This window comes from Lithobates pipiens, unplaced genomic scaffold, assembly GCF_037356315.1.
Source record: "Lithobates pipiens isolate NorthernLeopardFrog02 unplaced genomic scaffold, aLitPip1_a1.2 Scaffold_16, whole genome shotgun sequence".
Taxonomy (NCBI): domain Eukaryota; kingdom Metazoa; phylum Chordata; class Amphibia; order Anura; family Ranidae; genus Lithobates; species Lithobates pipiens.
The window spans coordinates 427,311,784-427,331,410 of NW_027507748.1; the positions used below are offsets into that span (position 1 = coordinate 427,311,784).

The 19,627-nt window shown below is 37.9% G+C and overlaps 1 protein-coding gene across 5 annotated transcripts in view; it reads left to right on the forward strand.

Annotated features, from left to right (window-relative positions):
* The window catches only part of DMD (dystrophin), a 3,436,004-nt gene that overhangs the window by 1,342,707 nt on the left and 2,073,670 nt on the right, over nt 1–19,627 (forward strand). For all 5 annotated transcript variants that reach the window (XM_077482558.1, XM_077482560.1, XM_077482557.1 and 2 more), the window contains 2 exons: nt 18,966–19,089; nt 19,187–19,274. In XM_077482558.1, the coding sequence (XP_077338684.1) occupies nt 18,966–19,089; nt 19,187–19,274 (212 nt within the window). The remainder of the gene's footprint in view (nt 1–18,965; nt 19,090–19,186; nt 19,275–19,627) is intronic.

Sequence of the window (19,627 nt, forward strand, 5' to 3'; positions counted from 1 at the left end):
ACAAACAGACCTTATATACTTTATATTATTACATTGTGGTTTATGGTCCTCTCACTTTACATGCAAACACAATCTAGTAGAAAATCTAATAGAAATAGTATAATGCTGTAGTACATGATATTTTTAGCTGAACCTGTAAAGATCAGCTAAATACCAAAAGAGATACTGAGAAATAGTATAATTGTTTGCGTGTGGTATATATGCATAGGGAGAGCCATGCTGTGTATGTTAAGCACATATAAGCTTTGTGCACCATCTAGTGTCTGTTTACCTTAACAATATTACATGAACGTGTAGTATAAAACACTGACACTGTATTTTTGGACAGACTGTTTTTGCTGACCAGAAGCTCATTATGCATCTTTATTGGAAAAAAATGGGCGGTTTCCCACACTGCTTGTAATCATTGTGGTATGCTGCGCGCAACAAAAAAGCATTCATAAACAAAATATGTTTCAGGAATCCAACAAGCTGGAAAATTTCTGTAGGACATATTCAGTAAAACAGCATTTAAAGAAAAAAATCCAATCTAACCATACATACACACTTTTTATATATACCTAAAAAACAAACATTGGTCTTAACCACTTCAATACAGGGCACTTATACACCCTTCTTGCCCAGACCAATTTCTAGCTTTCAGTGCTCTCACATTTTGAATGACAATTACTCAGTCATGATACACTGTATACAAATAAAAGTTTTATACATTTTTTTCACACAAATAGAGCTTTCTTTTGGTGCTATTTAATCACTGCTGGGTTTTTTATATTTTGTGATGTAAGCAAAAAAAAGAGCGAACATTTTGAAAAAATAAAACTTTTTTTTAGTTTATATTATAAAATTTTTCAAATAAGTACATTTTCTTCCTAAATTTGGGCCACAATTTTTACTGCTACATATCTTTGGTAAAAATAGCCCAAATCTGTCTATATTATTTAGTCTGTGTGAACATTAGAAAGTCTACAGGCTATCATGCCACTCATTGTAAATTGATTACACGTGATGTACTGGTGACCTATCTAATTTTTTGAGACACTAACAAGCCAGGACAGTACAATAACTCTCCAAATGAGCCAGTTTTGAAAAGTAAACAATCCAAGGTATTAAGAGGCATGGTGAGTTGCCATATTAACAAGTTATTTCTCACACACAGCATATGCATACTTGCAATTACACCTCAAAATACATTCTGCTACACCTGCTGAGTATAGTGACACCACATGTGTGAGACTTTTACACAGCCTGGCCACATACAGAGGGCCAACATCCAAGTAACACCTCCAGGCATTCTAGGAGCATACATTACACATCTAATTTCATTCCTACCTAACACACGTTTGAAGGCTCTGGAGCACCAGGACAATTGAAACGTATATAAAATTACCCCATTTTGAAAAGAAACCCCCCCAACGTATATTCTATGAGGCATTATGAGTCTTTTGAATGTGTCATTTTTTTCCACAAGTTTTTGGAAAACTTGGAAAGAAAATGAAAACATATTTTTTTTAAACACAGTTGTCAAGTTATAAGTTATTTCTAACATACAGCATGTACATACCAAAAATGACACCCCAAAATACATTTTGCTACTCCTCCTGAGTATGGTGATACCACATGTGTGAGACTTTAATACAGCCTGGCCAAATACAGAGGCCCAACAACAAGTAGCCCCCTTCAGATGTTCTAGGAGCATACATTTTACATCTATTTTCCTGACGATGTATTGCATTCTTCACATTTCATACGTTTCATTCATCATATTTCTAACATAGCATGTACATACCAATTACACCCCAAAACACATTCTGCTGAGCAAAGGGTTAACAAAATATTACCTGTGGTTTTAGTCGTACAGTGGTCCACAGAGGAGAGCATCGGTCCCGGCAGCAGGCAGGGATGTGGTCATCAACAGCAATTGTCCAGGCAGCAGGAAGAAATATTATCCATAACCAGTACAAGCAGGAGACAGAGATGCTATAAGCACAGCCAAAGCATTCATCCAGGTAGCAGGCAGAGATGTGGTCAGCAGCAGCAAAAGGAATAGTCCAGGCAGAAATACTGTCAGTAGAGGCAGCAGGCAGAGACACGGTCAATACAGCCAAAGTATTGGTCCAGGCAGCAGGAAGAAACATGGTCCAAAAAGTCCTGGGTCATTACAGGCAGCGATATGGTCATCACAGCCAAAGTATTGGTCCAGGCAGCAGGAAGGACCATCAAGCTTAGGGCCTCTGTCAAGAAAGAATGGGCACAGGAGTAGAGGCTTCTCCCAGCCAAATCTCTTTGAAGCCTCCAGACTCCAGGCCCTGTTCTGGGAACACAAAAAACAAAAACATTTTTTCTCTACGGAGAACACTATTCTGAAGCCCCTCATGTATTTGAGACCCCTGTTTACTAAAATAAAAGGGCAATAGATATGACCAAGTGGCAGGCAAAAAACATGATCGATTAACAGACCAAGGTCGGTGCACGTGGAAGTCAGAATCTGTGGTTTAAAAGGGCAGACTAAGGCATCGTCGGTAAACAGGCTAGGATCAGTTAATGTGGAAGGTAGAAACGTGGTAGCAGGCATATGATCCGCATAGGTATTTGAAACAGGGAAATGGCAGTCTGTTAAAAAATAAGGGGAACTAATATCTTATGGATGTGTGATAACTTCTGAAGCATTCTCCAATACATAAGCCAGGTTGGGAGGGACATTGGGGACAATAATAACTAATGTCTCTTTTAACTCCTCCTCTGCTGCATACATGATGTTTCTTTTTGGTGTCTTCTTCCTGATTCTATGGGGGGAATGTTATAGGGAAAATGTTGCTCATGGAGTAAGTCGACTCACACTATCAGAGTGAATGCTTCCTGGGGCAGGTCCTTCCTGGTAAATCAGGGCAATGACAAAATCTTATATATATATATATATATATATATATATATATATATATATATATATATATATATATATATATATATATGAGGTAGGTGCTGGGTTGGCCTTCTGTTAACTTTTGATAGCAAACATATGAATCATACATGGCCATATGAAAGAGATGAAATACAACTTTTGAACTAATTATAATCATGGACACATTCAGGCTTTACAATGGGGCTGTGTCTTATGTGAATCATCACCAAGGTGTGTGTCATTGTTGTAGTGTACATGACATTTCTAGTCCCTCCACTTTACAGCCAACACTTCTTCATTCTGATTTCCCTCTTTGTAGCCTTTTTGTGACTAAAGTTTGTGGGAAGCCCTTCCTGTTTTTTATGGAGGTACCACGGCCAGTGTTTTTTCATGGTACCGGTCACGAAAAAGGAGCAAGCTGGTGTAATAATTGTCCACATATATATTTTTGAACAGGGGGTATGTCAGATCCCAGACAATTTTTCCACTGTCTCCAATGTATGTTGGGCACTCAGGGGTTTGGAGCTGGGAGTCTTTGCCTTCATACATGCAGTAGGCATGCAGATATTCAGTGACTCTATTGCAAAGGTTTCAACCCATACCCGACCCTCTTACTGAGAATATACTGTTTGAAGTGCAGCTGGGAAGTAAAGTGGATAAGGGATTTGTCCACACAAATATTTTGGTCTGGGACATACACTTCAGCAAAGTGCTTGGAAAAATAATTTATTAGGGGACGTATTTTATACAATCTATTGTGGTTGGGATGATCTCGGAGAGGGCACTGTGAGTGGTCATTAAAATGTAGGAAGCGCATAATCGTGTCATAGCGTGTCCTAGTCATGAGGACAGGAATGGGATTGGTGGACCAGTAGGCATGCACTTTGTTTTGTTTTTGTAAGCCCCATATTAAATGCAAGGCCCAAAAACAATTTGAACTCATCTAGTGTGAGATGAAACATACAGGCATAGGACAAATTGGGGTTAGAGGCAATAAATTGCTCTACAAAGAGATTTGATTGGTCCACCATATACTGCAGCAAATCTTATGGGAAAAACAAACAAAAATAATCTGATTGAGAAAAAGTAGTACACACCTGGCTGGGTGGTGAAAGGGGGGATTATAGCTGTCCCTGAGCTGGCAGGCAACCATAAAGGGTTTGCCAGGGCATCGGGAAGGTAGGTTTTTGCAAGAATTCTTCTGGTTTGGTGTGTTATTCCAGTGCTGGTACTGTGCTCCTCTTCCTGGGTTCTAGCTCCATTTATGTTGGTGACATTGGAGTGTATGGCGCTGCTGTTGGTAGTAGGGTTTTCTGACCTTCTTGTTCTCCTTATTCTTTTAGGAGGGTCTGTTTTCTCCTCTGATTGAGTCCCCAATCCACTACACTATACTAGATTGAATTCTGAACCAGAATTGGATGATGAGATCTCCCTGCTGCTCTCATCATCCAAAATAGTGAGGATTGTATATGCCTCCTCACCCTTCTCCACAGGGTGTGGAAATCGTGCAAGAAGATCTGAACAAATTAATGGGGTGGGCAACTACATGGCAAATGAGGTTTAATGTGGAAAAATGTAAATTAATGCATTTGGGTGGCAAAAATATGAATGCAATCCCACTGGGGGGAGAACATCTGGGGGAATCTAGGATGGAAAAGGACCTGGGGGTCCTAGTATATGACAAGGCTCAGCAATGGCATGCAATGCCAAGCTGCTGCAAGCAAAACAAACAGAATATTGGCATGCATTAAAAAGGAGATTAACTCCAGAGATAAAATTATAATTCTCTCACTCTAGAAGACTCTGGTTCAGCCGCACCTGGAGTATGCTGTCCAGTTCTAACCACCAGTCCCCAGGAAGGATGTGCTGGAACTGGAGTGAGTCCAGAGAAGGGCAACAAAACTAATAAAGGGTCTGGAGGACATTAGTTATGAGGAAAGGTTAGGAGCGCTGAACTTGTTCTCTCTGGAGAAGAGACGTTTGAGAGGGGACCCAGCATAAGAGAATTTAATAAGACACATGGCCATTCACTAAAATTAGAAGAAAAGCAGTTTAGCCTTAAACCACGTAGAGGGTTCCTTACTGTAAGAGCTAATAGGATGTGGAATTCCCTTTCAGTGGGGAGCATCGATAATTTCAAAAAACTATTACATAAGCACCTGAACGACCACAACATACTGGGATATACAATGTAATACTGATATAAAATCAAGCACATACTGTAGGTTGCACTTTATAGACTTGTGTCTTTTTTCAGCCTTGCCTACTATGTAACTATGTAACATGGCAGCTGGTACTGTTTCCCTGTGTGACAGGTTATTGATGGCGGTACTGATGGTATGTGTGACAGGTCACTGATGGTGGTACTGATGGTGTATGTGACAGGTCACTAATGGTGGTACTGATGGCCTGTGTGACAGATCACTGATAGCGGTACTGATGGCTGATGTACTCCTCTGATTCGGTTCCCTTTCCACTACTCTCTATTGGCTTGAATTCTGAACCAGAAATGGTTGATGAGAGCTCCCTGCTGCTCTCATTATTTAGTAATGAATAACTTTTATTTTTTCTATTTTGGGTGAAAGTTAATTTTTGACATTTCAGTTATTTTTCTCTATAATTCTGAAAGTTGCATTTTACACGGTGTGTCATACATCATATAATTTAGTCTTTCCCAAGTTTGGTTACTGTTGTTATTTTTTCCTCACCATGACTTAGACCAGGTATTTGACGTTTTCTTGTACTTTATTATAGCTAGCTATTGAGATTCTTTGTAATGACATAAGTGAGTCAATTGAAGCACTACATTTATTGATGTGATTGTTCGTTTTTATTCATAGGAAGCAGCACATTCAAAAGGTGCAATCTTTTGCACAGTAGCATTGTTCGATTTCTGTGTCTGTATTAATATGAAGCTGTTGTTCTCATTTAAATAGCTATTTGAATTCTTCAGCCTAGTTTATTTCTTAATATTTTTAACTATTACTTTATATATTTTCTTCTTTATCCTGATGCTAGCAATACTAAATTAGTTCATAATATTAAACATTTTAGTTTAGTAAAAATAATACTCCACCTGGAGAATCCACTATTCAGGTTATCCTGTATAATACAAAGGCTCCCTCTCTAGCTGAGAGTCTTGAGTCACAATTAATATGTAAGCTCAACAAAACTTGCCCCCTGTAGAGGCTGTTACAAAAACTCAAAGCCAAGCAACTGAAAAAAAGTAACAGGATTTATGAACTTTAGCTCTATCTGGCTTAATCTCTACCCAGAGCTAGTCAAACTTTAACATGCCGTTAAATGGCAAGTCTATGGCATATTTATGTCAAGTTTTTGATAAGGGACAATTGGTCCCCTCTAGGGATGAGCCAGTGGTTTGAATCGAGCATAAGTTCGACTCAAACATCAGGTGTTTGTTTGAAAATGAACTGAACATATGGGCTGTTCACGAGAAATCCGAGCACCCCAGAATGCCCCATAATGCACTGCTAGATCGCAGTGCATTGCTTTATGATGATTGGTCAAAGCAGGCACCTGACCTGCATGCTTTGGCCAATCACAGTGCACTCTGCTAAGAGAGCCATAATTGGCCAAAGGCATGATACCTTTGGCCAATCATGGCTCTGGAGGACTAAGTCCACTCCCCACACTATATAAGGCTGCTTACATGGCAGCCGAGTGTAGTGTTGTTGGCTTGGACAGAGAGATAGCTTGAGTTAGTAGTTATTAAGCGGGAAGGTTATTCAATTAGTGGCAGTGTGTTTATATATATATATATATATATATATATATATATATATATATATATATATATATACTCTGCATTTAGCATATACTTTATATTCAGTGTTTATGCTATATTCAGACTGTGCAGGCAATGTATATATATATATATATATATATATATATATATATATATATATATATAATATTCTGCATTCAGTTTAGCCTATATCTACAGTGCATTTGGTGGTGTAATGTTTCTAATACACTTCAGGAGGTGTATTAACCGCTTGCCGACAAGCCACCGCAGTTGTACTGCAGCAACATGGCTCGGCTGTGCGAATCGCGCTCATGTTACATCGATTCTATATTTGGCAACTAGGGGCGCACGCGTCGCCTGCTCATCCATGGAGCTGATGCGAGTACCCGGCGGTCGCGATCACCACTGGGCTCCCACAATCGCTCTGGGCACACGGAGAACCCGTAAACACACAGATCCGGTTCTCTGAGGGGAGAACAGATAGACCTTCTGTTCATACAGAGTATGAACAGCGATCTGTCATATCCCTTACACAGTCCCCTGCCCCCTTCAGTTAGAAAACACAATAGGAAACACATTAACTCTTTGATCGCCCCCTATTGTTTAACCCTTTCATTGCCAGTGACATTTTTACAGTAATCAATGCATTTTTATAGCATTGATTGCTGTAAAAATGCCAATGGTCCCAAAAATGTGTCAAAATTGTCCGATGTGTCCGTCATAATGTTGCAGTCCCCATAAAAATCGCAGATCACTGCCATTACTAGTAAAAAAAAATGTAATAATAAAAATGTCATAAAAAGTGTGGTGTTGCAAAACAAAAAATGTCTGGAAGGCTACCAAGGAGAAGCAGATGCTTACAAGCCACTAAAAGAGGGCAAGCAGCCTCTGTGTCTACAGTCAACAGTGGTGGACATGGTGCATCCTCTGCAGGTGGCCGTGGGGCACACTTGTCCTTTTTTTTGCTGCTCGCCATGTTATTGAGCTACAACATGCAGAAGAGATGGTGGAGTGGATAACAAAGCCATCCTCATCCTCTTCATCCTCTGTCACCATGGCTCAGAATAGTTTGCCTTCCAGCACAGCTGCCAACGTAGTCTATTTCACCAGCTCCTTGTCCACAGTCACTTCTTCTGTAGCCCCACCATCATGCATGGAGGAGTCCCCAGAATTATTCAACCACAGTGTCATTTATATGCTGCTGGAGGATGTGCAGTGATTTGAAGTCTCCGATGTTGGTTCACACATTGAGTAACGTGTGCCTAGGGAGAGGGGTGCCACAGAAGGACAAGAAACTGGCAGTCATGTTCCCCCTACTCCAGCATACTGCCAAGTTTGCTCCAGTGACGAGGAGGGAGGGAATGATGAGGTCACTAACTGTACTTGGGTGCCTGAGATAAGAGAGGAGGAGGAGTAGGCAAGACTACTATGATGCAGGATGTCCGCTCGTGGGCAGCTTAAGTGCAGCCACCCTATTGCATCGCACGGCAGAGCTCTACAGGTGCAGGATGCTGCTGACACCCTGCTGACTTTTAAAAGTTCCTTGGTGTGGGCCTTTTTCAACACATGTGCAGCAGATCGCATTGTTGCTATTTGCAACCTATGTCTGAAGTGGATCAAACGTGGCCAGAACAACAGCCGCTTGAGCACCACATGCTTGACCAGACATATGACAACCTGCCATGTTGTTGGCAACAGCACTTGAAAGACTCATATCCTAGAAAAAGGAAGACTTCTCCTCATATGGGATCTCCAACCCTACTATACCTCCAGTCCTCTCAAAAACCTACACTGAGAGGAATGAAGGTTTAGCAATAGGTGTCCCAGGTAATTGCAGGCAATTTGATAGCAGTACCCCACCAATTCAATTTAGCAAGCAAATTTTCTTACTCCAGTTGCTGAACATTAAAAATAAATTTGGTTCCAGCCATCCACATGCTCAGCGTCTAAATGCTAGCTTGGTCAAATTGCTAGCGCTGCAACTGCTGCCTTCCCCTGGGGCAGAACCCGGGTCCCCGAAGGCATTTTATGGCAATAAGCCTTTTGCACTTTTGATTTTTCACATTCGTATCCTATAGACTTTAACAGTGTTTGAATGTTCGCACAAATTTTTTACCTCTTCGCATGTTCTGCTGCGAATCAAACCAGGGGGTATTTGGCTCATCCCTACTTGAAAGCAATGTAGTTAAGGCAAGATAACATTAAGCATATTTTGCACGTTTTGACCTAGTCATATTTGAAAATGATCACCAGTGTACCCCACTCAATTTGTTGGTAATCTGGTGAGTCTGGACAACAACTACTTGTGATTCTTGAGCATCCTTTTTGCTGCACTTCACACACAGTCTGATGTAATAAAAATGACTGTATTAGAACGTTTCTTACAGGTACCAAACAGTTATAAACCTGCCTTGGAAGTGTGAATGTGATTGGTAATGCAGGAAGCACAGAGAGAGTAAGGAAATGACAATGCACAGAGCATAGACTGCTTCTGCTCTCTAAATATCCTCTGTACGTGCTTTTTGTGCAAAATATTATGCAAAACTTAGATTCGGGTAAAATGAGTGACGTTTCTGACTTTGGCAAAGTTGTTGTGTTTATTGGAATCCATTATTAGCTTACAGAATGTTTTAGTTTGCTGCCCAGAACTACTCTTTGAAAGCACCTAAATCCTAAGATTATACATTGTGGATGTTTTTCTGCAGGAGATATCATAATATAAAAAAAAAAAAAAAACACAAAATATAATGAGAATAATGTTTAATTGAAAAAACATATTTTACAGTAACAGTATTCACACATCCATTTGTTGAAGTAAAAAAAAATTTCATTTTCTGAAATGTGTTGGAAAAAGTGGGAAGATTAGCTTATTATGCCTTATTGCACAGATGCAGTCATTTTTTTAAATATCAAATATGATGAAAATGTCTGCTTTTGACAGAGTGTTCTTTTCATGTTTATTAGCTAAAGAGTAGGTTCCCATGACAAAAAATGTTGCATTTTTCAAAGAAAAAACAAAACAAATAAGACAAATGCTTTTTTATGTCATTGGAAATTTGGTGTGCAAATCTCAAACTTCCTCATACACGAATACATCAAATAGTATGGTGCTAAATTAATACAACATGATAGAAAACATGATGTACTTAATGTGCATAAAGCAGTAATATAAATGAATGATAAAAATCTCAATTCATACAGTGCAAAAATGTAAAATAAATGTAAATATATACAATAATACATTTAATAAAAAATTGACCAACATAATATAATTAGTGTGTTAAAAAAACAATATTCAAATCCTATAAACAAATAATAAGTCCCAATTCATTAATTCAAAAAATAGAAAAAAAATAGGTAATTTATGTATCCAAAAAATATATAAAACATATAAGGTGTATAGTCCCATATCCAATTGCAAGTGAATTGCATTCTTATCCAATAAATATAAGCAATCCAAGAATTAAATAGCATTGCATTAAAAGATGCATAGAGAGTTCCCCAAGCAGGCAATCTCCAACTACTGGTGTTACGGTAGTCAGATAGTGTAAAGGTGTCACATATGGGTATGAGGAGTGACAAGAAGATATCCTGGTTATTTTAAATTCACTGTTGACCATTTAATATAGTCCACACTATCTGGTAAGGAGCCAACCTTATCTTATATCATGGATGATATCACTGTGGTCATCAGCATTGAATGTAACAACTATCTATTTCTTGGATTGCTTATATTTATTGGATAGGAGCGACATTCACTTGCACTTGGATATGGGACTATACAACTTATATTTTTTATATATTTGTTTAGATGTTGCACATGAATTACCTATTTTTTAGATTTTTTAATTCATGAATTGGGACTTATTATTTATTTATAGGATTTGAATATTGTTTTTTCAACACACTAATTTTATTATTATTTTATGAAAGGCATATTTGCATTTATTTCCCATTTTTGCACTTTACGAATTGAGATTTTTGTCATTAATTTATATTAGAGCTTTATGCACATTAAGTACGGTCATTTTTTTTTCATGTTGTATAAATTTAGCACCACACTATTTGACTTATTTATGCACTAATGTGGTATCACAGATTTTGGTGTATGTTGCTTTTATGTGTTAAAGTCTTCCCCAGTGCAGAATTATTTCTGTTTTTATACCTCTTCGATGAGCTAAATGTGACATTATAAGAAACTTGTGTTTTAAAGCACTGTTTCATGAAAAGAATGGTCAGGTTTGCAGGAAACATTTGCTAACTGCATGTGATCTTGCATCTATAATGCTTTGACAGAAACTATACACTGGGGCATTTCTAAAATTTGGGATGGCAAGAAACCAGAACATTGGATTTTTAAGTGCTTATTTTTTATACCATATAATTGCATACCTCTTGTAGCAAAGCACAGAAACTGCCTGATTTCAGCCTACCTGAGTCTTATAAATGTCCCTGCTTTCAAGCCGAAAGTTGCTGGGTTCTATAAAAGAACTCCAGATAGCACAGTTTATATCTACATCCTACTATAATTTAGGGCATTATTTTACTGCATAAACACAGAAATTCCAGTTAGTATGCATACATACGCAGATCTGTGTTTTAAAAAAAATAGAACATAACACTTTTTGTGCATGTACTATATATGCATTGAGCGGGTCTTTTGAAATAAATGGTTACCGGCAAGTAAAAAATCACACATACTGTATCATACATTTTGTGTGTTTATTCATGAAATACTGTATATCCAAAAAAACATGGAAAAGCCTTATTCTGCATGCTTCTCCCTTTCTTAAGAAAAAAAAAAGACCCATAGGAATGAGTGATTGTGTCTGTGCTTGATTCATGGGGCATTTGTCGAACCTAACAGAAGTCTGAAAATTGTGAACTGAACTGAAGTGAAATCTGTAGTAGGTTAATCTTGAAAATCGATTTTGCCCATTTTCAAAGCTAATATACAAGAGACTATCCTTAGATCAATCCTTTTAATTGCATGCTTAGGAGAGGCCTATACATTTTATGTGGTGTTTGGAAACACAGACAGAGTTGGTGACCCAATAATGTGTTACATTACTGCTAGGCTTATATACAGCAACACCCTAATCTCAATAATTACAAAAATGTTTTGCTGTTATGGTTTTGGGTGTAACACCTGATTTTTTTTTATCCTGCAAATAAAAAACCTGAACTGAATGGTGCAAGTAGGAGCTGCCACAGTTTTAAAACTGTAGGAAAGTTTAATCTCTTAAAAAAAATAAAACGAAAGCAGCATGCAGCATGGGCTTTTCCCAAATCTTCTTTGTTGTTGCACATATCAGAGAGGTGCTGTAGTGAGGCTCTTGGGAGCTGTTTTCTTTACGCCGTCAACTGCATAGGCAGTAGTGAAGTAGCTTCTCTTATTTCTCCCAGGTGCAGAGTATACTCACAATGCAGTCTTTTCCTCCTCCTCTATAGGGCACATAGCAGCCATGGTTTTGGCTTGAAAATGCTACATTTTCCTTCTCCTCCTATAGAGCGCGTTTCTGCCATTTTTCTTTTTTTATTAGATTGATAATACTCTCTTTTTATGATCTGTGCTAGACCACAGTGGGAAGTATCCAACCACCATTATTTTACACAGAAGGCCATACCTGCCCCTTACTAGCATGTAAATAGATGAAACCCAGTGTCCTTTGTTTTCCTAGACAGGAGTTTTTTTTTTTTTTTTTTGCCCACTAGACAGTGCTGTGCATATAACAAATATAATAGCAGATCATTATTCTTATTGTCTGGTTTATCAGAAAATGTATTTGCATAATGAGAATGTAAGGAACTGTAAGGAGTTACAAAACATTTTCTACACTGTGTTTTTATATACTGTGTTTTTATTTACTCACAGCTTGAAAAAACCAATGTGTATTATTTTTTCACCTGAATATAGAGTTAAAGCCCTAGGTGGAAAAAAATGCATAAGGGACATGACCTTAAGAGTCAATAATAAACAACATACTTGCCTGTTCTTTGAAATGATATTGCACAGAGCACCAATGAATCTCATCTTCTTTGGTCCCCTGCCAATCACTCTGGACTTCACCTCCACCATAGCAAGCTTCTTCGTTCCCGAGCTGGGCTCTGTATATCTATTGATACACACAGCATGGCACAGTCCCTCCTACCATTCATAGGATTTGATTGACAACATCAGGAGCCAATGGCTCCTGTTGCTGCCTCTGTGAGCAGAGAGAGAGGAGACAGCTGCTGGAGATATGAACAGTGCTGGATTGAGATTAGGCTCAGGTAAGTATACAGGGGAGTGAGGGGACAATACAATAATGGGATATTTTTTACCTTAATGTAAAGAATGCATAAAGGTAAAACATGTCCAGCCTTTAGAACCACTTTAATATCAATCTGATGTGTCTCTTTGTGCTGATGGCTTCTCGTTTAGTTGAAATCCCCTCACCTACCCACACCACCATAATCTGCTTGTCCAGAGGGGGTTAATAACAGCACAGGACCCGTTACTTGTACTCATCAGTGCTGACTATGGGTCTTTTCACATGGGGCGGATCAGTGCTGATCCGGCCCGTGGATATCTGCTTGCTCAGCGGGGATCACCGGAGCGATCTCCGCTGAGCAGAAAGATGCCACAATTTTTGCCCACCTCCTCCATTCATAGAAACTGTAATATAACTCTGAATTAAAAATGACCTCTGAATGGAGGAAGTGAACCTTTCATTCATCCATCTGTCCTCCATTCATAGATCATTTTCCATTCAAAGAAGCTATAGTACAGCATCTATGAATGGAGAAGGTGATGAGAGGAATAGCAGATATAGTCAGCACTCTAATGCCACATAAACACGACCGGACATTCCGTCAGAATAAACTCTAGCGGTCTTTCCAACTGAGTTTCCGATGAAGTCCTGACCGAGTGGACTTGCCTACACCTGATCACACCAAAGTCAGTTTATTTAGAACGCAAGGATGTACAATGGGACTAGAAAAGAAAGTTCAATAGCCAGTAGCCAATAGCTGCCCTTGCGTTGTATTTGGTTCGTCAGAGTAGCATACAGACGAATGGTTTTCCTGATAGGAATTGATTCCATTGGAAAGATTTAAAACATGTTCTATTTCTAAGTCCGTCAGACTTTTTGAAAAAAAAAGTCTGCTGAAGCCCATACACGATCGGAAGATCCGATGAAATGATTCCGTCTGACCTTTTCTGATGGAAAGTCTGGTTGTGTGTACGCGGAATTAAAGAGTGCATCTATTAACCCCACTGCAGCAGAAGATTACAGCAGCTGGGGTAGGGTTAATCAAAGGGGAAGGATTTCAACTAAACAAAAAGTCAGCAGCACAAGGTACACATCAGATTCATAGTAAGTCATGTCCTTTGTGCTGATGTTTTTTTTTTTTTTTTTTACTAAACTTCTATCAACTTTAGATTTTTTCCTTTTATGCTGTACATACGTGTTATATACCTCTGCCATGTGCTAATTGCTATTTGTATTCTTATTACGTGTCATCAGGTCAGAAAGTTATGGGGTATCACTGATAGCGATAGGGATAAATGGGTTGTTCGACCGTTTTTTCGGCAGCCCGAACCGACTACAATGCATTGTGGCATTGAACAGTGCATTGCAAGCCCTGATGGGCTGAAGCAGTGAACGCTTCAGCCAATCTGATGCTGATGTCACTGATTAAGTCTTTTTGGGATGTGGAATCTCTGCAGGACTTCGAGGATGACTAGCTTTGAGAGTGTTCAATCATTTCATCTGGAAGAATGTTTTTGGTATAGGTTTCATGGGCAGAATTAACACCCAAAGACCAATTTTTCTGCACCTGTCTGACAGGTGCATATCATTGCAATTTTTTTACAGCAAGGCAAATTTTTGCTTTCATCAAGATTATCTCTATAGGGTTACAGTGGGAAGGCGCCACCGGCTCCCAAAGACCAATTTTAATGCATGATTTTCTATCCAAAGTCAAAGTGACACCAGAATGTATCCAATAAATCTCTAATCTTGTTGCCAGTGCCCTACATTGTGGCCTCATCATACACACTGGCTCCCAAGCTGTTGCTGAGCAAAATAAAGGCAGCTTGCAGGAAAAATTTCATGTTTTTTGGCTTTATAAATTAAATTATTGCTGCAGCAGATTCTAGGCATGGTACAGATCTGCCACTTTACAGTTAGACTAAGGGGACTCCCCTGGCACTATATTGGAAGGCATTTTTCATTTTTAGGCTTTCACTTTAAAAATAAAAAAATCACTGCTCATTTAAAAATTACGTTTTTTACAAACTTTTTTTTTAATTGATCCATGCCCCCTAGGGCAAGACCCAGACCCCTATAACCATTCTATGCCTAATCACTTGCATTTAAGCATTAAAAATGGGCACTTTTGATATTTGACATTCGACTTTAATGGGGTTCGTTGTTCAGGTCTGAACGTTCACGGTGTTTGGAAGTTCTGGTCCGAACCGAACACAGGGGTCCGTTCAGCCCATCCCTAATCACAGGGACAGAGACAACAACAAAAAAAACGATTTAAAACGGTTAGAACAACTGTAAGACTTGTATTGAACTTTTTGCATTGGTATCATCAGGACAGCAAATGAGAGGAAATAAAAAAAGAAAAAAGAAAAATCAAAACCTGGAACTGAAGCTTCAGTAGTTGCCAATCAAATGCTATCACTGTAGTTGCTTTTGTCATGTTCCACAGCACTTTGTAGTGTTTCAAATTCATTAGTCTCTGAACTTGCTAGACAAGACATACAATCTAATTAATATACCACATTGCTACAAACAAGTACTCATGCTCACACCTAGGATAGTTAAGTAAACCTCCTTCTCTCTTTTTTTTTGATCAGTAGTAAAATGTCAAAACCTATGGGGAGAGAAAGACACATGCAGATATTATTATAGTCGTAATGGAACACCATGCAACTTTTCTGATTAACACCATGGTGATTTGATTTCTCCTGAAAGCACCATTACTTGTTCTCCACTGAACATTATTTATCTCATTCGGTTTAATTGCAGTTTCTATAAATAGTATATACACTGAACGTGTCTGAATTCGGCAAAGTTTGTCTGAGGTTGCTTACATTTTTTTGACTTGTACCAACTGACATGTTGATTTAGCCAGAGGGTTATCTCTTCTTTTCAAAATTATTTTGCTAAGATTTACTAGCTGTGGGGAAACAAATTTCACATATGGTACTGGATGATTCTTGACCTCTTGTTGACTGGTACTGAGGATATACAGATCTGTTTTGTATAAGCAGTGTTTTGTATGAGCAGTATGATGTAACCAACGCAGGCATCCTAAGGGCATAGTACAGGCATGTCACACTGTCGATTTGGGACCAGCATGCTGCCCTCTTACCTTCCTTCTGCTCTTGGCAAAAATTTAAATTGAACGAGGGCCCAGTTTTGTCTTTAGGCTATTAAAGCAACCTTTTCTTCAAATCATTATTTCAGTTGAGAAGCATAAAAACATTTTTTCAACCATTACCAGGGTTAAAAATATGAAAACTAAAATAAATACGATGAACAAAATGAATGACAGGAATATCATTTAGCTTTTTACATATGATTTATAATTCTTTTCTTCTATTTCCCAAAATATTCTTTGTGATTTATTTTTTCAAATGATGCCTTTTGTATTCCATGGTGATTTACAAATTGATGCCTTTTGCATTCTGTGATATTTGGATTTACTTAGCATAGTCCCCATATTAACACTGTAATGCAGTTTTAAGATATTATGAACCATGTATGATAAGTTGATTTTTCCTCTTATGGGCAAAAGCAATTGTACACAACTTTGTCCTAATGTGTGAAGTGGGGCATGTAGCTGTCTTGCAGCTTGACATGGTTGGAAAAGGGAATGGTTTAAAGCACAAAACACACAAACACTTGCAGCACTCAGAGTTTTGCCAAAGTCTGAATATACAACAGACCATGAATGGCAACAGATGGACATCTGTCAAGAATGCTAAGTCGATGCAGCTCTTCTCAGATCAAGGAATTCAGTGAACAACTATAAAGCAAATACACGGGAGGGTGCAAACGCCTAGTGCATTACTAGAGATTTATTGTATGGAGACATAAATGATGACAAAATGGGTACTCACAAAGGTAGAAGAAAAAAGAATGTTTAAAAAATGAAAGACACCATCCAGTTTAGGGATTACTTGGCCCAACAAACAATACCACTATGCTGGCAAGCTGACACCTTTCAGAGGCATACTCTCTTCTTCAGAGCTAAGCTAGCCCGTATGCAAATTACATAATATATACTCCACTGGCCTTATACCAACCACAGGAAGGTGGTGGAGACTGAGACACAGACAGGGTCAAGGGTCGACCTCAGTGGTGCACAAGGACCACATAATATGCTCAAAATAAATGGTAATATAAATATATATATGATAAAATTAGCCCCCTAAATGCAAAAGAGCCAAAGAAAATATGGAAATAAAATAGGTCATACCTCATGTTTGGATGGTAAAATAATAACAATAATAAGTATATACTATGTGATAGCATCGTGTCAGCTTACCAGCATAGCAGTATTGTTTGTCAGGCTATGCGACCCCAACACTGGATGGCATTTTGCATTTTTTTAATGCTCCTTTATCATCTACGATTGTGGGTAGCCACTTGTCATCATTTACAACTCTATACAGTAAATCTCTGTAAATCTCTGTACAGGTGTGTGCATCCCCTAATGTGTGTTTTCTTTAAAGGGAATGGCTTAGCTTGAAATAAGTGGGGCTTTATGGCTTCACATTGCATATATTTTGCCTGAAATTTAATTAGCGCTAGTTAGTCTAGCTCCCTGACTACCTTGCAATACTGCTGCTGTAACAGCCAGGTGTACTGAAAGTCTGTGTAGGAAGACCTGCGACTTTTAAACAGGAGACTGATTACTCTTCTTTAATTTTCTATAGGACAGTGCAACAAACTGTGAAAATAAGTTATATCAATCAGTACTATATTATTAAATATATATATATATATATATATATATATATATATATATATATATATTTTTTTTTTTTTTAACTGGTTTCCATAGGTTACAGTACATAAAGTAAGACTTGTGGTCTAACTGCATAAGCCTACAAGTTTTCTATGTGTTTCACTGTTCTCATTGATCTAAATGCAGAAATGTAAATGGTTTCCTGATTTATTTATTTTTTTGAATCAGGCATGCAAATGTTCAAGTGAGTCAAAAATGGTTGATTTTGTTATTCCTCCTTCCTGATTTATTTCTTCACTAAAAGAGACTATTCATATTTAGTAATTGAAATTGAGTCACAAATTCCATGGGCCCTGTAGCAGTTGCTACCTCTGCTGTTGCTGTTGCTATGTGAATGGCTGATAATCAACTAACAAATGATTTAAAAAAAAAAAAAAAAACCTACTTAGAAAAAAAAACCCTTGTCTGTATGTGGCTCAGAAATAACATGGGACCTTTCATCAGTAAACAATTATTATAGAGGATGCACATATTACACTAAACGATATATAAATGCCATTATGTGAATATTTCTGCTTTTTGTATAACATGATTTAATCCAAACGTGTCTGATAATAACATACTTGCATATGCTGTTCATATTATTATTATTATTTTTTTGTTATTGAAAGAGACATTCTGGTCTAAACAAGAAACTTATTGATCCTATTTCTAATGACAGAGATTTTAGATCCCTAGAAATTGCTTTCAATTTAATATTGTTTTATAGCACTGAATCTGAATGTCTCTACTACAGTAATACACACAGTGAAAGTAGTTTTTTGACTGGGAGTCAATTAGCCTACCAGTCTATTATAGACTATGAGAACAACCTGAGCAGATAAAGGAGATCTATGCAAACACAAGGAGGCCCTACAAACTCCATGCAGATAGTAGTGCAGTATTGCAGCAAATGAAGAATGACCACCACTTAGGTAACTGTGTAAATATTACTTTTTTTTAGCTTAGGCTATAGACATGGAGAAGCCAGTAGAAAGCAACAGATCAACAAGAGTTTCCACATTTGTCTAAGTTTCTGTAAGTGGCTGGGCTGTTAATTTATAAATTAACTTCCCTGATTAACAACCATTGACTAATATGACACGCTGATGATCAGAAGGCATGGTTAAAAACAGCTCCCATTTTTCTCAATTTTTACACAAGTGTATGACTGTTAGAAGCATTCAAATGTGTATATTTATGTTATAGAAAGTTATAATCTTCCTCCAATTGCATTGGCCTTATGTTATTAGGCTGCAGTTTTTCAAATAAATGTTGTGTTTTCTTTAGATTTGATGTGGATTTAACAGAATTGCACAGTTGGATGACACGTTCTGAAGCTGTTCTGCAAAGTCCTGAATTTGCAATACTTCGAAAGGAAGGAGACCTCTCAGACCTCACAAAGAAAGTTAAAGTAAGTAATTTTTACCTCTGCCACAAGATGATATTTATAACATTACACATTTTAAGAAGAAAAGATTTATTGTAAATACAATATATTTCTGCCATAGGCCATAGACAGAGAGAAGCCAGAGAAAAGCAGAAAGCTTCAAGAGGCCAACAGGAATGCCCAGGCTCTTGCTGAACAGATGCTGAATGGTAATTAATGAAAGTTAGTTTGAATAATTGCTTTTCGAATGAATTTACAAATACCTGGCATTGTTATTGTATAAATGTCCAAAAAAACAATGTTTAACTGGTGATTGCCAATTTTAATGGTAGAAGTACATGGAACTGTTAAGAATTCTGAACCAGGTACTTTTAATCACAAATAAACACTTCTGGTCTCTGATTTAAATCTATCCAAATCTAGTGCCTGGCATCTGTCATCCGAGAAATATGCTCACGGTGACACTGGCAGTTACATACAGATATACACTAAGGCCAAATGTGTCTGCTTTCACAAACTCTGATAGGGACATTAAGAGAAAAACTATTCAAAGAAAAAGCAA